Source organism: Ammodytes marinus (assembly GCF_949987685.1).
Source record: "Ammodytes marinus genome assembly, chromosome: 12".
In the NCBI taxonomy this organism is placed as follows: domain Eukaryota; kingdom Metazoa; phylum Chordata; class Actinopteri; order Uranoscopiformes; family Ammodytidae; genus Ammodytes; species Ammodytes marinus.
The window spans coordinates 13,896,523-13,919,334 of record NC_137216.1 but is presented as its reverse complement, the minus strand read 5'-3'; the positions used below and the strand labels follow the sequence as shown (position 1 = coordinate 13,919,334).

At 41.4% G+C, this 22,812-nt stretch overlaps 1 protein-coding gene across 1 annotated transcript in view; it reads left to right on the top strand.

Moving 5' to 3' along the window:
* The window catches only part of LOC307258322 (polyprenol dehydrogenase), a 29,688-nt gene extending 7,100 nt beyond the window's left edge, over positions 1-22,588 (top strand). The window contains exons 3-7 of the mRNA XM_080037827.1: positions 2,745-2,813; positions 14,365-14,466; positions 15,153-15,360; positions 16,333-16,540; positions 20,377-22,588. Coding sequence (XP_079893953.1) covers positions 2,745-2,813; positions 14,365-14,466; positions 15,153-15,360; positions 16,333-16,540; positions 20,377-20,556 — 767 coding nt within the window. The 3' untranslated portion in view covers positions 20,557-22,588. The remainder of the gene's footprint in view (positions 1-2,744; positions 2,814-14,364; positions 14,467-15,152; positions 15,361-16,332; positions 16,541-20,376) is intronic.
* Positions 22,589-22,812: the final 224 nt, after the last annotated feature.

Here is a 22,812-nt window from a genome sequence, read left to right as displayed (position 1 = left end):
ATCAATTCGGCCGATTTGAATAAATTCTGGAGAAAAAAAAATCAAAAATCATATAGGGGAGAACAGGGGAATCTGAGGCATCGGGTAATGTGAGCCACCCCCTGTATCTAGGCAACGGAAAACATTTGTGGTCATGTGAGATATATGTTTTCAAGCCCCTCTCATTTCCCCTTGGCCCTGAAAGAGAGGACCTCATGGTGCTGTGGTAAGCATGTTTTTTTCACCAAAATAGGTATTTTGCATGTAAAAGTAAATTTTCAACTTAATCAACTGTTGTGCCAAAGCAAATGTGTTCACGTAGAACAACTTTTATCATACGTGTTGATGAACTACCAACATATAAAAACCATGTGATGATATTAGCCAAAGATTAGCCTGAAATGCTAAGAGAGGTAGTTTTTCTCAAATTGTGGTGGTGGGGGAAAGTGAGCCAAATGCTGTGGGGAAAAGTGAGGCACTGTCTCACTTTCCCCCACCATGAGGCACAAGTTAAGTTTAGTCTTAAACATATTTTAATGTAATATTGCATAACATATGTTTTATTTTAATGTCATACACATTGTAGAAAAGCCATCATGCCAAGGAAATACACCAGGAAGACGATCTGGGGCAACCACACGGAAAGAGCACCTTCTCATCTTTCCCTGTAACCTTCGGGGCTGGAATGTAGAGTAGGCCTAGTTGTAGAGTATGACAGGCTGATGTTATAATCCAGTTGGGCCTTCTCCTGTGTTCTGAGTCCCAGGCTGTTTTCGCTGGTTCTGATTTTCCTACGCTTTGACCCCCAGACACAAGCTGGCTCTAAAGCCCCTATCTCACTGGGCTGCGACTGTTTGCGACAAGTTGGAGACTTCATTCGCAAACGAGTCTCTAAACTGTCTCCAAACGTTCGCGGAGGTCTCAATTTCCTCGCATGAGTCGCAGAGCCGCGCAGTCCTGTCGCATGAATTTTGAACATGTTCAAAAAAAGTGTGCGACAAATCTGTCTCAAAATAGTCTCAGAGTGGTCGCGGGTGTGTCACACGCGTCGCAAACCCTTCTCAATTTAGTTTCCACGAGTCAGAAAGTGCGAGCAATGTGAGACAACTTTGCGAGGGGTTGGCGACATATGAAACTAAATTGCGACTGATTTGAGACAAAAATGAGACGGTTGTGAGACGTTCGCGAGACATAAATGCGACCTCCTGGCAAGTGCTGGGCAGGACATTCGCAAACGTGTCGTGAGGAACCAACTCAGTGAGACTGCAAGTGAAATTTGTCGCTAATTTGCATATTTTGTCGCAATTTTGTGTCTCCAACTTGTCGCACACTGTCGCAGCCCAGTGAGATAGGGGCTTAAGGGTCCTGTGTTCTGACCCCCAGACTATGTTCTAATCTAACTGGTTCTATCTTTCATTTGAATCTTATTAAAACCTTTTGAATTATAATATGTTGTATTTGATTTTGTTCAGAGTTACTTTCAAGTGTTTAGAATATTTGCTTTGCTTAATTGACCAAACCCCATCATTCTTTTATAGTCCGACATTGGTTCTGGAATGTGTGGCTAGCTTTCAGGATTCAAACTGTTACAATATGTGTTGTTATGGTAGTTTCAGAGTGGAAAAAGTAAGTGGATCAATATTGTCTTTTCCACCATAAATTGATGCCGAAAACTCACAGATTGGTGGATAAAAATCCACCAGAATGCAGGAAATTAAGTGTTTGACATTCAAAAATTTCGGGGGGAGGGGGGCGCCTTTAGCTCAGTCGGTAAGGCGTCCCCCTCCCGGGCCGGGCCCAGCAGCAGACCCGGGTTCGATTCCCGCCCGCGGTCGTTCTCTGCATGTCACTCCCCTCTCTGCCCCATTTCACCTCTGTCTCTCTGCACTATCAATAAAGCATAAAAATGCCCAAAAAAATATCTTAAGAAATAAAAATAAAAAATGAAATAAAATTTCGGGGGGAGCACCCCCATACCCCCCACCTATAATTTGTCCCCGAAAATGTTGAAGCGAAAACTAGCCATTGTACCCAGTTTATATACTTACTTAGATATGTTCTTTTTATTTTTCGATTAAAAATAAGGTATGTCAGTCTGGCCCTTAGTGTGATTATCATATCGTAGAGTGGCCCTTTGTGAAAATGAGTTTGACACCCCTGCTATAAGCCATTTTTTCCCCGTCCACAGCCACACAGCCAAGGAAACACTTCAGAAAAAAGTGTGTATTTTCTGACTTCCACCTTAGACCCCTGTGAAGTTTCAATTTCCTCAGTTGTGAAATGACTTTGCCTCTTTGCTTTAGGGGCCATGCTTCTCACTTTCTGATAGGCCTCTATAGGCAACTTTTTATGTAGACAAATAGGAATGTGACAGTATACTGATTGAAAATATGGGGGCACTCGCCTGTCAGTTTAGATGAAATTCTGATTCAATAACATAGAAAAGTTGGGAAGAAAAGAACTGAACGATGAATCCGGCTGTAATAGCCCACACATGTTCCATAGTGTAATAAATTACTTCACTGCAAACCAGGGTTTGAAACGAGCCTCAAGGGCTGAATTACTGTTTCAGGAAATCTTTTCATTTGAGGAACTCTTCGTGGAAATACAATTGTATAAGATGAAAGACTGCCAAGACTGTAAAAAAAAAAAGAAAAAAAAGAAAATCACTATTATTTAATTTCAAGCCTCCAGGGGCTTGTCTGACATTGCATTAATCTGTGTGTGTGTGTGTGTGTGTGTGTGTGTGTATTCCTTTATTTCAGGCGGGAGGGATGAGCAGGAGGGTCTTTCTTCCGTCAGAAAGATCTGCAAAGAGTACAGAGAGGCCAAAGGTAACATTGCAAACATGTCTGCGAAAACACACACTCAGACAAATGTGTGTGCACATATGTATTTGTTTTTGTTTGCCATTGTCAGAAGATAAAGGGCGGAACTGCAGCAGTGAATCCCCCCCAGGCTTGTTTTTTATGGTCTTTACGAGACACACGCACACACACAGGCTGTTGATGCACCGTGAGGAAGAGGAGGACACAAGAGTAGGAGGAGGCAGACGTGTGTTGGAGAACATGACGTATGGGCGAACGTAGTATGATAACACAGGGGGAAAAGAGAGAGAGACCAAGTGGAGGAGGGGAAAATGGAGGTGCAGAGAAGGTGATGGAGATGGGAGGAGATAAATGATAGCAGCGAAGAGATTTATTACATCCATTGACTAAAGCTTACAGTGTTCTCTGTAACTCCCATGTTGAGAAATTGATTTCGGCTGACCTTCACCGCAAACATAAATTCAACTATGGTCTCCCGAGTAAGAGCCCTCGTAAGTTATTGTTGTCTGTACTACTAGACAGCCTGGAGTCTTTTCCACCCTTCTTGCAGGGCTTGTCAGTAGCTGCTCACATTCAGAGATTTGTAATAATGCAATGTAATTTGAGTTTACGGCTGTGGTCGGAAATATTTGAAGAAATGGTGTCCAAAATGTTGCTCAGATCAACACACACACACACACACACACACACACACACACACACACACACACACACACACACACACACACACACACACACACACACACACACACACACACATAGATTCAGCTAAATGAGAGCCCAGAGATGGCCAATTTAAAACCGGAGCTAGAACATCGCCTTTAGTATTAGAAAAATTTGGCAAAGTGATATGATAAACACACATTTTACTCAGTTAAATTACTGTACGACATCATCTCAGTACATAGAATGTATGATCACTGATACAGGGGGAAATGTCTGTTTATTTTGATCATAATTTGGTTCTGATATGCATCTAATTTCTCCTCTCTTAAATGCACAATTTCCTTCTTGTGTAATTGAAAATCAATCAGTTGTCCAGCAGAGGAAGTGAGATCCATTAACCGTCAAATTTGACTTAGCTGAATACGAAAATAAATCTGACCTTCTAATTCGGCATGACAGAAATTGTAATTGCCTTGCGTGAATATGTTAATACAAAAAACAGTTTTTGATGCCTTAACAATATCATTGTAATGCATCTAAATAAATCGTCTTTTGAAGGTTCAGTAAGCGGAATGGTCAGTTTAGCTAACTTCCTGTCAGTGACTGCAGATAGCAGTCCCCTCCCTCGTCCCCACGTCACCACATTAATGCACTGCAGTCTTCAAGCACCGAGTTATCTAGCATCATCTCAGATCCCAAAGTGTGATAAAACATGATAAAAACCATCAAAACAGACATTGGGAAGGATTTTTACCTTCTCCGCCATTGTAGGCGCATACACATTCACCTATCTGTCGCTCTGCACGTCCACCGGCAGTGAGACGGGTGCCGGTTTGTAGCGTTCTCTCTTCTGATTGGTTATTAGTAGTGGGATCCCTGATTTAACACTTATATTAACATAAATAAATTGCTTACTTCATCTTTAATGTTAAATGTACACTCAATTCATTTAATGCTCTTGTTTAATTGATAGTATTTGATAGTATTAGTAGTATTTGATAAGTTCTGATTGGTGGAGCTGACTTGGGGTTCATGTGTGATACTAAATGAAGCTCAGCCCTGGTTGATCTTGCCCTGCCTTGCAGCAGACAGAAAGCCGTCTAGCTGGGTCCATGCTTGTGTGTCAAGTGGCTGTCAGGTACAGAGACGACGGCTGTGTAGCTGGTGTCATTGAAGTCGATTTCCCTGGACGGGGGCCGTGGTGGAATTGATTACTTCTTTGTAATTGGCAGGCACTGAGGCATAGGGGAAAAAGGGAGGGGGGGGGGGGTGTCTGAAGCCAGATGCTTGTGCATTGAATGAGAATGTGTTGATGTGTGTGTGTGTGTGTGTGTGTGTGTGTGTGTGTGTGTGTGTGTGTGTGTGTGTGTGTGTGTGTGTGTGTGTGTGTGTGTGTGTGTGTGTGTGTGTGTGTGTGTGTGTGTGTGTGTGTGTGTGTGTGTGTTGAAAGAGACAGTAATGGATTCTCATTAGTATGTGAGGCAGGAGCCTTTAAACATCTCCGTCCAAATGCCCTTTGGCATCATTCCTAGTGTTCCCACATGTGTCTGCTCTGAGAAAAGGGGGACAGCTCATGATATACATGTAGGCTGCAGAGGTGCTTCTCAAACTGGCGACCTGTGATCAATCTTAGAGGTCCATAGGGGATTTTAAGAAGTCATCAGTGACAAAGATTTTTCTTTATGCACTATTAAAGATGTGTGTGTAAACAACTGTCAGAGTCACACTAATGAATGAATGAATAGAAACATATTTTATTACACTAAAATTAGCAACCATAATTCACCAGAGATGACTCCGTGAAGCCATTGCTTCCTTGATTTGAAATAAAAATTTCAGTCGAAATGTATGCATGATTACTGTATATGTATTACATAATTCAAATTGAAGTATAAACCACCATAAAATCACTTTGCAATCATTTGCAAATATAGTATATGTTTGGATGTACTGCATGTGTATTTGTTTATTTTCATATTTAAATATTGAAAGGTGTATTGGGTCCCATTTGTTATCATGCTGTAGTGTATTATCTGTTTAACAAAGGTACTGTCCCTACAAAACCTTTAGCGCATTCCTGTGGATATAATATGCTAATGATTTTGGACTGCAAGTGGGCTTTAGTCAATGAGGCTTAGGGCCCACTCACACTAGGGCCGTTTGCCTGTTCCGTGCTGCAAGAAGATTCAGCACGATTCCCCCCCCCCTCCCCACTCCCCCCGCTGGCCCGTGGTCACAATACAATATTAGAGCAACGAGAATCCTTAATCTATTGTTTTTTTTTTTAAATGTAGCCTTGACGTAATAGGTCACGGTGGACAGTCTCATATGTGTGCAGCACGCTGTTTATTATTAATGTAACGGCCCGTCATCAGACCATACGTACCGGATGGTTTTATACACATCGATAGCTCCATCAAGTAATCCAAGTCAGAACTTTTTGTATGGGCAGAGATCGTTTTTTTAAGTGTCTTTATAAAGTTTCTTGTTAAACCTTAGTGTAGGCTACTGTTTCCTTATCACCGGGCCGCGGAGTCCCGTTGTGTGTTGTTTTGTGTTTGTCTCCACCGCCATGCGTAAAGACAGTATTATGACAGCTGACGGGAGGAAAAATAAATTTTATGTAGCTACAGTCCAAGTGGTGGGCAATTATGGTGCCGACTTGAAAGGCAGCGGACGTTAACGGACAATGCATCCTTAATAAATTCACGTCAGGAACGCCGCCTGTGCGCTTGCTTGTGCGCTTCCTTGTGCGTGTGTCATCTCATTAGCATCTGTACTTTGGCCACGGCACACCTCTCCCAAGTGTGCCGTGGCCAAGGGGCTGTTCCGTGCTGGAATACGGATGGCGTGGTCACACTAGCCAAACGTTCTAGACTTTAGTATGCAAATGAGCTCGGGCACGGGGCCGCGGCCCTAGTGTGAGTGGCCCCTTAAAGGATTTTTTTGGAAAAACACTCACACAAATGTACACACAGATACAGGGTATTTCTGTATGTTTGCCACCGGCTGTGCTGTCTGTCCACTAACTTTAGTCACGGTGCACTTGAACATGACACTTTGTGCCTCAAACCATAGGCCTAGATTAACAGTGTGAAGCAGGGGAAACCTGTGTGTGTGTTTGTCTGCTTAACACACATTCAATTTTCCCTTGCTTTAGGTAATCCAGCTGCTCCCTCCCTCCAAACTGCTGTTATTTTACAATTTGTCTTTGTTTTTGTATTCCCCTTTGTGTTGTTTTTCGGATCTTTAGTTCAGTTATCAAAGTTATCGACCCAGCCAGCTCTAGGTTAAAAACTTAATAAAAGACTGACCTTGTTGGTGTGTGTGCCTCAACAAATATATTTTGGTTTGGCCTAGGCCACATAAAAGCTGTGGTGTTGCAAATGTTCTGTTTATTATTTGGGAGCAACCACATGTGTATCCAAGATATGTAATATGTGAGTGTTTATTTGTCATAGTGTGTAATGCAGCCTTACAACAACACACACTGGATTCCAAAGCTGTCATGACTTTTGATTATCATCCCTTTAACACTACAAGCTGGAGTTACCACCTAGCCTCCTCTCTCCCCCACAGCCGGTGCATTAGAAATCACTGTGGAGGCGCTTACACTGGCACAGCGCCCAGACTTAATATAGTTTGATATCACTGCATTGTTTATCAGACAGCCCCAGGTGAAACTTCTCATGCAGATGCTTTCTTGTCACCCAATAAGAGGTGGTTTCAAAGGGGACACTCCTATTGTATTTTCACTCTTTATTAGACGAGAGGGTGGCAAAAGATTCACTCCACGTTAATCCTTTACTGTGTTCTCTTAGCCTTTTTAAAGCATGGGAGTAATGCAAGATCTCTGGCCTTTAAGCAAGCAGGAGAGACATTTGATGTGTTTACCAGCGATACATTTTAATATCCGATTTAGGTGTAATCCAGCTAAATAATATCTACCGTCGTATAGTCACAATCAGGACACAAGACGCGTGTTACAAACAGGTGGGAAGAGGGGATTTATGGTATGAGAAGCACTCGGTCCTCCCTTGACGTTTTATTTATTGCATTGCCCTTTTTTTAAGAAACCTAAAATACAGCAGAAGAAGGCCAGACATTGAACTATTGTTCTATGAGTTGTTAGTGAGTATGAGGTATAGAGGCAGTGAAGGATTTACATAGTAATGACCTGCTGTCCAGGACATAGACTGTTCTCTTGTTTGTTAGGCTATAGTTAGTATAACTGGCACTTCTGTGATGAAAGAGCTCTACTCTTTCCTTATTTGAAAGGGAGATTTTCAGGGACATTGGATGAAACAGGATTCGATATGGAGAAAGTGGCACAAGATGTTTTTAAGGCCACTGTCTAAACGGTTATTACAATTGAAATATACAGTATGTTTAAACTCTTCTGTGACTCTCAATGCATTTTTCAGGCAAACCATCAGTGCGCACAAAAAAAAAATGCATGAAGTTTAGTGAAATGTTGTATTTATTGAAGTACTAAACAGGCTCCTTCAAATATTTTACTTAATTAATTCCCTATTGTAGTTGTTCTCTTTTCATCTAAAAGCTGAACAAACGCTGTCAATTGAGAAAGGATTTTCAGTTGCTTTCATGTTTTCTCAATTTTGGTATACCAGTGGGGAGACTGTTTATGCAATGATGTGGGAAGAACCATATATTATCTAATTTAGTTTAAATAACAGACACAATTGTATTACAGTTACACATGTGTTCTGCTTCTCAATCCACAAAGAGCAACTGGTGGAGGCACAGGCTAAGAGCTGATTGTGTGGCAGAGGAAAGGGGAAAGGGTGAGACGGAAGGTGATTTTCTACCAGCTCTCGAGCACAGTTGCAAATCGCTGCTGCTCTTCCATGAAACCATCGTTTGAACTTTTGCCCCCTTCAAGATTTCACAAGTAATAAGATGTGACACAGTGCATTCAAGTGTCCTTGCTTGGACGTAATAACAAAAAGTAAACTCTGGCAAAAAGCTCTTGTTTCGTCGGCAAGAGGAAAGTAGTAAGGGGAGGGATAAAACAAAAATGGCACCTTCACCTTTCACCTGCAATAGTAATTTTTCACTGAGATATAGATGGAAAATAACACTGTAATAGCTCTGCTCTGTTCCCAGTGTTTCAGTAAGCACTAGTGAACAACACCAGGAACCAGAGGTGTGGACTCGAGTCACATGACTTGGACTCGAGTCAGACTCGAGTCATGAATTTGATGACTTGAGACTTGACTTGACAAAATGTAAAGAGACTTGCGACTTGACTTGGACTTTAACATCAATGACTCGTGACTTGACTTGGACTTGAGCCTTTTGACTTGACAAGACTTGCTACTTTCCCCCAAAAATATTAAAAAGTAGGCTATATTTTTTAAGTAGGCTACCGTATCTTTCATCATGTAGCCTAGTGTAGCGGAGGAAACTGGTGGCTGTGCCGGTGTAGGTACCATATCTATGGTGACAACGTCAAGAGTCGATACGTCATCGGTAGGCGCAGGACCCCGAGTCAATCTGGCAGCCCGAGTCGATCTGGTACCTACACCGGTACCGCGCTGATCTGCTTATCACTGGTTTCACTTCAGAAGTGTCGGCCAGAACACCAAAGGCGTCAGACTATAAGCATGAGACTAGGAGAGGAGGAGTATGGTATCCGCTCTTTATTTTCCTTCATTCACAAGGACAGCAGCATAGATCGCGGGAAAATAACAAAGGTTTAAACTCCGCTCGTGAGGAGACGTTACAACAGCTGTTGCGACCGGTGTTGCACCGAAAACTGTGACCTGTCAGAATGTGTGACCCTAGAGGGCGCTGTTCTTATTGATTAACCCAGTCTCATAGTGAAATATAGGCTATGTAAAAACGTTGGTCCATTGCGCAAATTGTAGAAGTTTCTCAAAATTGGCACTGAAATGGTCAGATTGTGTTTTTTTTAGGGTAATAACCAACCTAGTTACCCATCACAGTGAAATGTGTAGGCTAATACTCTTTCCACTGCGCAATCATTTTAAATTGGAAGCAAACAACTTAATAATCTCTCAATTGCAGGGCTGTTTTTGTGAGACTATGTTTTCAGGTGTGGGCCAACATAATTAATAAAACATTTCACTGTGAGACTGGGTTGTTATATGCCTACAGTCTATTGAAATCAGTTAAGAAATAAGAACAGCGTCCTCTAGGGTCACACATTCTGACAGGTCACATATTTCGGTGCAACACCGGCGAATCGTGGACATAAACATGCATAAACTATAACGTAGGCTATAACAGCGATCGAGACTGCATGTCCTTACTCACACACGGGTGATTCACATTTAAACTCAAATAAACACGTTTCACATGTGGAATGATCGACTACTGCGGCAACATGCACGTTGCTCACACATCTGACCGAGAGAGAGAAGAAAAGGAAACTTTGCCTACTAAACAGACCCTCCGGCCGACTGACGTCACGGCCACTGACTGACAGCTATAATGTCGCACTGAACAAAACACATTTTAACACACTATAAGAAATAACAACACTGTAACCTATAAACTTTGGGGGCTTTTCTACATGTAGCCTATGTGTGAGTGTCTGTGTATGTGCTTAATATGAGTTAAATGTTAAAAATCACTGGTAAATAGTGCAATTGGGAAGTGCAATGTATGTAAAAAAAAAATCAACAATTTCAATTGCACTTGTTTTAATAAATAAATATATATTTTAAAAGCGTACATGATGGGTAAATATATTATTACTTTTTGGTTAAAGGACTCGAAATGACTCGAAGCTCAAACTTCAGGACTTGTGACTCGACTTGAGACTTGTCAGCATTGACTTGAGACTTGACTTGGACTTGCCTGTCTTGACTCGAGACTTGACTCGGGACTTGAGGGCAAAGACTTGAGACTTACTTGTGACTTGCTAAACAATGACTTGGTCCCACCTCTGCCAGGAACCCATACAATAAGTAAATGCATTTGATCAAATCTGAATTCTGAAAACAGTAAACAACAGTAAAATATCAATATTTATAAAATATCTATCCATCTATAATTCACAATTAACCTGCAGTTCAAATGTGAAGAATGATAGATTAAATAGAGAGCATCAATGAATCAAGCGGGAAGTAGCGTTTGTGTCTACTAAAGGCCAGGACAGAGTCGGGAGGGCTCGGAAACACGAATCTGTTTGGTGTGTGCCGTGAAATCGGTCGACGTTGATGTCGTTTTTTTTTTTGCCGATTATGTTCAATCGGCGGCGGACAGTCTTTCAGTTGGAGCAATTTGATTTGTGGAGGGCTAGCGAATCAGTGAAGCCTGGAAGTGAGGCGGGTAGCACAAACAGCTAACAACAGTTAGCCATCGTTTTAATATGTTTGTTTGTTTCGTTCAGCGAGTACTCACATGCTTCAACCCTTGTTGACTGCTCGACACCATGCTCGACACTCTCTGCTAATAATGGTGCTCTTTATGGTCCATAAATATAAATACGTATTTCTATCTATGGTTGCGTTCCGAATCGCATACTCTTTCTTTTTTCTATTCTATATACTACATCTGACGATAAAAAGAATCTAGTTAGGATGCAGTAGGCATACTATTGGGACATACTTTACTCTCTTATTTCATCATAACATTGCGCCTTGATCTTGCCCCTTGCTTTTATATCTGTCGCATCCCCGTTTGTTTTCATATGGAGGCTTCGTCGATGTTATGTCACTTCACGTGCGCACTGGATTGTGGGTCAGAATCGCCCAAATAGGATGCACTTTTCAACACTAACAATCTTGGCCGCATGAAGTAGGACATCCAGGTACTTCTAACCATCCTAAATATGGCCACAAGAATTGGGACATCCTAAATCTTTTTTCTACATACTATATAGTAGAAAGTATGCGATTCGGAACGCAACCTATGTTTATGGTCTAGAGAGCCGTCCCATCATTTCCGGCTTCCGTATTTTTTCGGGCCACAATACAGATTAGCGCCGCCTGCTGTTATGGAGCCATTACGTCCCGCGCAAGCGCAGAGCGTACGGAAAGGCAACAGTCGGTTTGGTGTGTTCTTTGCACTTTTTCGGCCGCGACGGGAAGACTGGAGCTCCCTGAATCGGCAGTCACCATTTTCGGATAGTCGGACTGGTGTGTCCTGGCCTTAAGGCAGTAACTATCGTCAGTTTCAAGTAATTCCTCAGTGACAGAAACCTGGTCAGTGTGTTTTTATGTGATATTTGGTGGATGTCAAGCTTTACAGAGGACTCCAGGGGCTTGATTGAGGGCTGGCAGCAGCAGGCCATCTCGATCTCTTTACTCCCAGTGGGCTTTCTAGATATGAATGGTCTGTCTGAAAGGATCAAGCCCCAAGGGAGCCTACTCAAGAGGACAGGAGAGGAGTGACAGATATGACACACACACACAGACATGCACATGCCTGTTTTCTGGCTAATGCACAGGTGCACACATGCATGTTAGTTTGCTTGTGCAATGAAAATGCATGCATTGAAATAAATGTGTGTCTACAGTCATTCAAATGAACACACTTGCGATCTGCTCCTGTTTTCATTTATACCACCCTTGCAAGCGCGCGCACACACACACACACACACACACACACACACACACACACACACACACACACACACACACACACACACTGAGCAGGAGGTGAGTGGCATGGCTTAGAGATAAGGCTGCTATCAGACCTTCATCTGGGGATGGCTGCACTCTCATCTGTCACGGTGGGCTTTTTTCTCAGCTCCCCTGCCTCTTGCTCCCCTTTCAGAACTCTTCCTGTCTCTGTCCATTATATTTGACCTCTGTGCTGTTCAACCAAAAAAGGATTTGTAAAATGCTGAAATAGTATTACGGAGGCCAACAAGAACCAATGATATTTACATATCTAGTTGCATTTTGAGGGTTTGTTTGGCTGAGATTGAGGCCTCATTCTTCGTGCAGCTTGAGGTATAGGCTTCTTGTCATAACGGTAACGGATGACCTCATGGTTCTTCGTTTTACGTTCTATGTTGTCTGTGTGTATTGTCTTTGTTGACACCAGACTTACTGCTCTCCCTGATACTGTGACACAGAATATTGGCCCCTCCCCCTGCCCATCCGGAATGTGTTAAAGAAGAAAACCATGTGTATTAAGAGAGTAATTTTCCCTGCCAACCTAAGGATATAGATAATAGATACACATGTCAACCAGTTGCAGTGGAAAACATTGCTCACATTAGCAAACCTGATACCTGATATTTATATACTGTATACATTGAACTACATCATTCAGTAGATAATACCACATTGTTGATGTTTGTAAATTGTTGCACTGCATTTTGATGAAAGATTGGAAGGATAACTAGGATTGCTGTTTTAAGTGCAACTGCAAACCAATGCCATTGGTGTTGGAATTGTACATAGAAAATAATTAAAGTTACAAATAAGACAGTTAATCTTAGAATATATTTTTTACTGTTGAATTGACAGCCTGCGATGCGCATGCACAGGATGGATGAAGGGTGGAGGTACAATTTTAAGAATTTCTTAAGGAGATGAGATTTCAATTGAGCTGTTAAAATAAGAAGTGACAGCAGTCCTGTGGACTGAGAAGGTCACTCTGCTGACGGCGAGCCTCTTGGAAAAAGAGAAGAACATTTTACTTTAATTTGATTGCAACAGTAAAATAAAGGAGAATACAGGGAAGAGACAGTGAAGGACCAAATACAAAGTCAAAGCTTCAGACCTGGCCAGAATATAAAAACTAAATAACAAGTTTTTCAAATTAATTTTGCAAAACTCCTTCTGACCTTCTGAATTATTGATCTCTTGAAGGTCAATAGCCGAGTCAGTAGCAATTTTGACATAGCTTGAATGTGATATCTCACCAGTTACATCACTTGTGAGCTCTGTTCTATTCTGTGATGTTTTACCATGTTAGAATTGCACAAGCTGACGGAATTATTTATAGAGGGCACTTGCTGATGTTCTTGATTAGCCAATATGTGAGTATAAAAGAGCAACATGCCTGGCAAACAGGGTCAACTTATCATTAGTTCAAAGTTCCTCTTCACTTAAAAGTTGCTCGGAAAAACTTTCTGAATCACTCCTCAGCTGGGGAAATGTGCTGGATCATTTTAATTGTGTAAGTGTGAGTGTGTGAGTTTGTGTGTCTGCGTGTATTTATGTGAGTGTGTATGTATTTGTGTATGTCTCTGTGCATGTCTATGGGGGTCGGAGGGTTGGGTTCTTTTAATTTTCTTCTCTTGATTTTATTTGCTGTTTTATATTTTTCTGTTGTTTTTAATCTCTGTAAGGCACTTTGAGCTACTCATGAGTATGAAAAGCGCGATATAAATAAAAATTGATTGATTGATTGATTGATTGATTGATTGAATGTATTTTTTATCGAGTTCATACTATCGCCTTATACCTGTGCAGTTATTAAAATGCTGCTTGAACATGAGCAATATTCGTACTGTAAGTAGATGTCCTCCAAGACTCCATCAAGGTTTTGGAAGTACTGTCATTGTTCCGCAGTCATTTATCATGCATGCGTATATACACACAATCTTACACTTAAGAGCACAGAGTCACTTTCAAGCTCCGATGAAAACAGCTCCTGGAACTTTTTATTTCTTACCTGTGTCTTATTGTACATTAGGCCTGATAGAACAGTGCGTTAAGCTTTTGATTGAGCTCAGGGAAGAAGTATTAGGTTTCGCTATAATGTGCTGGAGCAACAGAAGCGTAGCGCTGCCACTATTGTAGTGTAAGAGCCCACCGAGCACGCTGTAAGAGATGATTAATACACTCTTTGATGTCTCACCGCCGAAACGGCTTGGAGAAATAATCCGTTTACAATGGCTCTGGTGGGTGTGTGTGTGTGTGTGTATGTGTGTCTTTTACAGTGGAGTTTGCCAAACTGGACCTAGCGTCTTCGCAATCTGTCCGTCAATTTGTCAAGAGCTTTAAGGAGCGGGACCTGCCACTTAACATTCTGATCAACAATGGTGAGTGCTGGGGATTTGGTGTTGTTGCCATGTGTGGGTCTGTAGGCTATTCTGTCTATATGTAGAGTAGTTCCTGTAGAATTTAGTGAGACAAGTAGCAATCCTCTGCACAGCGTGTGCAATTTCAAAGCTGTCAGCCGGATGAATTTAAAAAGGATTTAAAGCATTAAACTTAGCTTACTAGAAAATATTTCACATAGCCTATACAGTATATTTCTGTAATTTAAAAGCACTGGAAAATCAACAATTTGTCATTTGCATGGGCTCCGTTTGGCTAACTTATCTAATAAGGCAGTGGTTCTAAAATGTATTGTTTGCTTTTCTCCATCTATTTCAATTACTCTTCCGGTTTCCATACATTCTCAATCTCAGCACGTAGTGTTCAGGCCTCAGGTGTGATATGTCCCCTTCTTAATGAGCCAGCCACTGATGAGCCACTACATTTGATATATTGTGTTCGATGAGAAAAAGCAGTGTGAGCCCTAAAGATTCCTTCAGTCGCAGGACATACCATCAGTAAACATAGCCCTTTGAAAAGCAGTATAAGGACACATTCATAACTGTAGGGAAAAGCTGCTTTACAGTAATATAAACTAATGGCTATAGGAAGAGCGACATGCCAGTCCAAATGAATAAATTAAGATGTCTGTGTGTGTGTGCGCGCGTGTGCGTGTGTGTGTGTCAAGCGGGTGTCATGCTGGTTCCTGAGGGCCGTACTGAGGATGGATTCGAGCGGCACTTTGGCGTGAACTACCTAGGCCACTTCCTGTTGACCTGGCTGCTCCTGGACACACTGAAGGATTCTGGGAAACGTGGTCACTTCTCCCGCGTGGTCAACGTCTCCTCCTCTGCCCACCGTGTCGGCGAGATCAGACTAAACGACCTCAATAGCTGGTAGGCTCAACCACACACACCCACACAGACACACACACACGCACACACACGCACGCACGTACGCACACACGCACACACACACACCCTTCCCTTAACTCTATTGTTTGTTTGTTTGTTTTCGTTTGTTAAAGAACATTTCAAGCCCCAAACTCGTCACACTCCACTGCACTTCCTCTGTGCTGGCATCACCAACACATGTGTCTCATTTTCTGTTGGCATTAGTTGCCAACTGCTGGCGCCAGTTGGATCTGCATAATTCCAGCTCGCTAGCACATCACAGCTGTCCAGAAGAATTAGCAGCCTGAATATCTTCATGGTGTTGTTATCTTATCTCAGCGTAAGGATAAGACTCGTGTTTTAAAATGTAAAAATCTAATCCAAAATGATAAAGCACAAATTGTCACACACATTTCAAACAGAAATGTTATCATGCACATCTTAATCATTTTGGTGATACTTAAATGTTATCACAATGGATTTGCTGGTTGAAAACGTGAGCTGTAATCCCACCAGTTTGTGTACTCACATACACGAACAGCGGATCTGCCTGGCAGGTGTTAGACTTTCAGATTCCCTCAGCATGTGTACTGTACATGTGTAGGTCTGAACTGATGCGTCTCGTATGTGTATCGCATTGTCAATTTTTGGCTCTGCGATACACATACTCAGAAGGTTGTTGCGAGGGCCTAGTTTCAGAGGCTTCACATACATGACTGTGTGCGTCCCTGTTTGCCAAATTTGCCACGTTGAGCCTGAGGATTTGGAGCGATCTTATTAAGTTTCCACTGTAGGAATAACTCGACCTTGGTCATTCCTTAGTTATTCCATGATAAAAAATGCTCCGTATTGAGGCAACAGTTGATTTGACCGAACATAATATATTATATTACATATTTGAACAGAGGACAAGTTCATGAATCAGGATTTCATGTAACCGTCTGACGATGTTTTTCTTGCTTTCTCTCTCCTAAGCCAGTGTTATTCAGCCCATGCTGCCTATAGCCATAGTAAGCTGGCCCAGCTGTTGTTCAGTTCCCACCTCCAACATAAGATGCAGCGTGGAGGTTTCCCAATGAGTTCATGTGCTGTGGATCCTGGCATGGTGGATACCGCTCTCTATAGCAACCTCTGGACGCCCCTCCGCCTGGCACAGAGCCCCATCGCTCGTCTGCTGTTCAAGGTAAAACACTGTCGCCACCTTTATCTGCTTTGTTCAGACAGATTTTTATTTATAATCTTTTCCAATCTATAAATTGTAAATATAGTACATCAAATTGTACACATATTTATATATATATGGATTGTTTAAATATACAAATTATAGTATATCAAATTGTATATATATATGTATTGATTGTATAAATATATACATTGTAAATATAGTTATGAGCTATGGAAAAGGGGTAGGATTAAATAATACTTTTTCCTACTCCCTTCCAGGCATATTAATGCTGGTAAATGGAATATATGTTGTAATATGCTTTTGTGTTATTACTTTTTATTATTGTTTGTGAACTCATTTGAACATTGTTTTTTTTTCTGTGCTTTTCGTTTTGTTTTGCATTTTTGATATGTCTGAAATAAATATATTCAATTGGTAAGAAGGAAAACACCACCAGATGTAAATATTTCAATCAGATACAACTGACCTGTGGGCCAAGTGTATTTTTCTAGATCACTGCAGGGTGATTTTCTCCCTGAACTTACTCTCTCTCTTTGATTCACTTACTATGTTTACAAGGATGTGTTAAGGACACTGAGGCCAGTCTTGCAGTTTGTCGAGTGGAGACACTGTACAGGCTTGTATTATACAAGATGAAACACAGACACTGTTACATGCATACACATAGTCTATCCACGTCACTGATAATGGAAGTGCTACTAAAACTGAAGGCAGGCTGTTCACTCACACTGTGTTATATTATAAAAAAAAACTTCTCACACAGCCTGCAGCACTGGCCACAGGCTGCTGTTAATGTCCCTGGGATTTAATGGAAGGAGACATGTGCGTGTTTGTGCCCCAAACTGCAATTGTCACAGGCGTTTGCCTCGGAGCACAGCATTTGGGATGGTTCTGTCCAACTCACCCAACAAAACATTAATCACACAAACTCATGCATGTAATCATTAACAGACACCCACACATTACTGTGATTTACGGCTTTTTTTATTATCATCTTAAGCCATAACATTTCAGTGCAGGCAGAGCCAAAGGCTAGAAAATAGATGGAAAAAGATTGAGAACTCTTTATAAATCACAAAAGAAACAACGTGACAAGAATCACAAGGCAGATAAGATAATAAAAACTAAGGCATGAATAGTAATTATCTGAAATCCCTTACTTGAAACAACTAGACATAAATTAGCGACATACTCTAATTCTGAGTATAAGGTATACAGCGATAGTGTCGATGATGTTCTGTACATAGTAAATGCAAATCTGCAAATGCAATTGCATTCAATAAGTATTTTGAAAAATCTATACAATGAATTTACTGAAGTGAAATATGGAGTGTTGTGTTGCTATGGGTGCTCTAAAAGACTATTTGGTTTACTCAGTCTCCAGTGAGTAATTCTTTATTGAGAGAACATGCCAGATCAATCAGTGTTTGACTCACCCGTGTTATTGTTGGCATCATTTAAATAATACAGCGTTTCAGTTCATTAAATTCATTATTGTCATCAAGTGATTTGCAGAATGTATTCACACTATTAAAGATCAGTTTCCCCTCCAGCTGGTAATAGTGGGTTCCTCCAAATTGGACAGAAAGGTAAAAGAGGAGACCAAAATATAAAGACGTCAATATATAGCTATTTAGCTATGTCACGTGAATGCAGAATGAAAGGGGTTACTTTAATGTGTGGTTATTTAAGAGTTGTTCATAATTGCTGCTTCAAGTAATGGTAAGCTAATCATAAAGACATTTTCTAGTAAGAATTCAGTATGATACTTGAGGCTACTTGAAGGGGTAAAATAGGATCAAAAGTAACTAATGATATGGAATAAATAATTAGTTTTAGTTTTAGCTTTCAGAACTTGAGGTGACTCTCTTTTAAGTCTAAAATAAGAACCAGAGACAGAGATCTACTCAGAATAATCTCACATGAGCAGGAAAGATGACGTTGAATATTTCAGGATAATCCCACTTCCTTTTTTTTTCAATTATGTTTTATTGAGTTCCCACTTCTTATTGCAACTAGGGGAGAATGGGGTAAGTAGGCACACTTTTTACTCTAGTGAGAATTGCTCATCACCTAAACATCTTTCAATAATAGTCATTCCTACATTAAATTGAAGCTTAAGGTGTTGGCTGGAAATTTGAACCCCTCACTTTTTCTATCTTATTGTAATAAAGAAGAAATTAATCATCAAAGACACCCTTACACATTGTGACAACCATCCCCATCAAGGGGTCGGTTGTCACACACTATGGGGTTGTTAGTCACAATGTTATCTTAATGGGAATAATCTTAAAAAGAAGGCAAGAAAGCAGAGCTAAATTTGAACGTTTAATTGCATTGTCAATTGCTGGTCTAGTTTGGGATGCACTTGGTTGTTTATATTTTGTTGCCCTTTTTTCTTTTGCATGCTAGCTGCCTTTTCCTGCTCTATTCTTTCCTTCTCTGGGGTGTCAGTGAGGATACAGCTTGACAATTTCTTTCGTTATTGGGTTCCTTTTCTGGCTGCAGCCTTTGGATAACATGTGACAACCAACCCCCCAAAAAATGAGACGACTAACCCCGACTTGAATTTCTTGCTAGCATCAAGGCCAACAACCATCTGACAACTAATTAGCTTGCTAACCACAATCTAAACTATAGTTTACCCTTCACACTTTTTATGGGTAACAAGTGTTTTGTTATAAACCCATTGTGTAAAAGCCTAGAAGAAAAATACTGAGGAGCTAAATATTTTCAATTTGACATGAAAAACACAAACAGTCCTCTCACCTCAAATTCAGCAGTCTAACTCCAAGGAAGACTATGTAGGTGACCTCTGATCCCAATTCTGGATATTTACATACCTAAATTTCACAGACAGCGCCTTCTGGTTCCGAGATATAACGATTGTGACAACCAACCCGTTTGACATATTACGCCGTTCTCCCCTACTCTACTATTAGAGTAATACTTATTTTAGACCCATAATGCAGTGCGTTATACAATTAAACTTTGTCAAATGACAGACACTTAGACTGCATACAGCAACGTGAATAATAAAGCACAAGTTGTGTTTGCCTGTGTATTGTCGCTTGTACTGAAAACTGTAGCCCTGCAAGCAAAATAATAATAACTTTAGACAGGATTACAATTCAAGTTTGGAAAACACTCACACACACACACACACACACACACACACACACACACACACACACACACACACACACACACACACACACACACACACACACACACACACACACACACACACACACACACACACACACATTGCCTCCACGCTCAGATTCAGATTCACACACAACGTACTGTTGATGCTCGCAGGAAGTGATCCCCTGCTCTGCTCTGAAACCTGCTCCTGGTCTCACAGCTGACACAGCTGAGATCATTGTTAAAATGCATGAACACTAACACTCACACACTTATGCATGCACACACACACACACACACACACACACACACACACACACACACACACACACACACACCTAAGCCTTCCTTCCACTGATGCTAACATAACGTGACATCAACCCTCCTCTGGCATTTACACACACACACAGACAAGTTATGTGTCTGTTACAGAAATAACTTGTTGAACTTAATAACAATAATAATAATACATTTTATTTGTGGTGCCTTTCAAGACACCCAAGGACACCTTACAAATCATTAATAAAAGCACAACAAATTCAATTGTCATCCTGCAGTCACTCATGTATAAATTGATGTAATCTGTGTGTGTGTGTGTGTGTGTGTGTGTGTGTGTGTGTGTGTGTGTGAGTGTGAGTGTGTGTGTGTGTGTTTATGTGCGTGTGTGCATGTGTGCGTGTTCTCAGACCCCCACAGAGGGCGCTGCCACTGTGCTGTACGCGGCTCTGTCTCCGGCCCTGGAGGGGGAGTATGGAGGAGGCTACTGGGTCAATGGGCGCAGGGAGATGACATCACCACTGACCTTTGACCCCCAGCTGCAGCTGAGCCTATGGGAAACCAGTGTGCAGCTGCTTGGCCTGCTGTAGTATGGGACACCCAATGGACATAAACATCAACAGATTGAGACCCTTCACTCCGACTAACTAGCCACCTTCTCCTCCTCCCCTCTTTCTCTGTATTTTCCTTCCCCGCCCATTATACCTCTCACATCAAGGTGTTTGGAGCGACTTTATGTTGACAATCTCACAATCCACCGCTGGACTATGATTGGTTATTATGGGGAGTGAGGATCTCCTTTTAGTTCCTGAACCGCCAAAGAAGGGCTACAGGGGAAGGGAAGACCATTTTTTTTTGTTTTTCACTATGAGCAAGCAAACATATTTACGCACATGAACAAACACACCCATAGATACTGGGCAGTTGCTGACATTTAGTCATCAACCGATATCATTTTCCATCCACCTCTGATATGACAAAAGTCTATTCACTGATCGTAGCTAACCTCAAATGTCTGGCCCGGAGAAATGTGTGTTCCACAGTGTCGCATTCAAAACACCTGCAATGACACCTGCCTCACTTTGCCTTAATGTCAATAGTCTATAAAAAATATATATTCCAGACGAGCTTTGGGTAGAAATAGTTCAATTCATGAGCTAGATATTGGTGTAGCATACTGGCTTATAGCAACAGGTCAAACAAGCCCTTTGGTACACAAATGTAAACGCACACATTGATGCATCGTGAGAGTCAAATCTGAACCCTGAATCTGAATGTGACGTCATCAGTCTGCATCGGCACATTACAATGATTTTTCAGAACGTCTTGCCATCCCCCTAGTTTGACTAGGAGCACTTTGTTTTTTTTGTCTGGTTACTACTGAATCCTCATGTTAACTGCTCGATGTCCATTAAGCTGGGAATTCTGCTGGAAGAGAACGCTATCCAATCCTCTTTTCTCTCACTCTCTTCCACGCAGCAATCCAAACTAAAGACGTTCCTCCGTACTCACAATGGGATCTGGGAAGAATACAGAGAAAAGGAAGATATCCCATGTCATAGTAGGCCTAAATTGGGAATAATTCCCCCCTAAAGACCCAAGAGTGATGAGGCATTCAGTTTTTGCCAGGATTTCCAGACGTTTGCTTTTGTCTGCTCAGAAACAAAAGGGAAAGGATGGGGGAACAATCCGACACCTCACTCCATTCCCATTTTCCTTTGTGATCTTTGTTAATCGCTTTCACTGTGTCAGTGTGTGTGTTTTATGAACATGAGTTGAGAATGAACTCTTGCTATACACCCAATTAATGTTGATGGGTAGCACAACAATGGCCCCGTCCTGGAGGATCATCAACAGGAATGAGAGAGGGAGAGAGGGAGGGAGAGAGAGAGAGGGAGAGGAAAGCACGTTTTTTATTCTATTAAAACTGTGATTGGCTCCTCATTGCTACTGCCGCTTACTCTTTTGGCGCAGCTCCCAGTGCATTGTGGGATTGAGATTTCCCAGTGGTGAGAATCAAACTCCATCTGCTGGGCTGACACACACACACACACACACACACACACACACACACACACACACACACACACACACTCATTGGAAGCTGTACAGTACATCCAGGCACAGACTTATCTAAACAAGCACACAGCAAACAAACACGTCTGTTACTCACGCAGGAATATACTCACACACACACACACATTGCGCCATAATGCCATCTCCACTGTGATAAACCATTTTAGCTGTGAAGATGAAACATGTTATCTCTTATTAACAAGTTTTGTCTAAACATCCTTCCCTAAAATGCCATCCCATGGCTGTATGTGAATATTTTTCCTTTGAACACTGCAACAGAAGATTCCGCATTTGTTATTATCCGCCATATGTAAAGCAATAGTATCACTGTGGTAGCTCATTCAACCAGAATCCCAGAGCCGACATTCAAGATAGGAATAAACCATGATTAAGAAAATAAACCAACTTTAAATAACCTTTTGAACTGGGATTTTAAAATGATTTCATTATGTGGCCGCTAGCAGCCAACAAAGTTTGCAGTACAAGCTGTTCGGTTTAATCACACACAATGAACACCAGGCAAATAGTGGACAAGGTTAATGGTAAATACATCCATATTACTTCCATTTATTTGTTAATGCCCTGTAGTTAACATTTTCAGGCTTCAAATAGTGGAGTTATTGTTGGTTTAGTGTATGTGCTAAGATTGCCAATGATATATCACCTTAAGCCCCTGGTAAATGTGACATTATCATGTGAATGCATGGCTCAACAAAGATTCACTGAACAGTCCATCAGCATATTATGGACTGTTGAATAACATTTTGGGT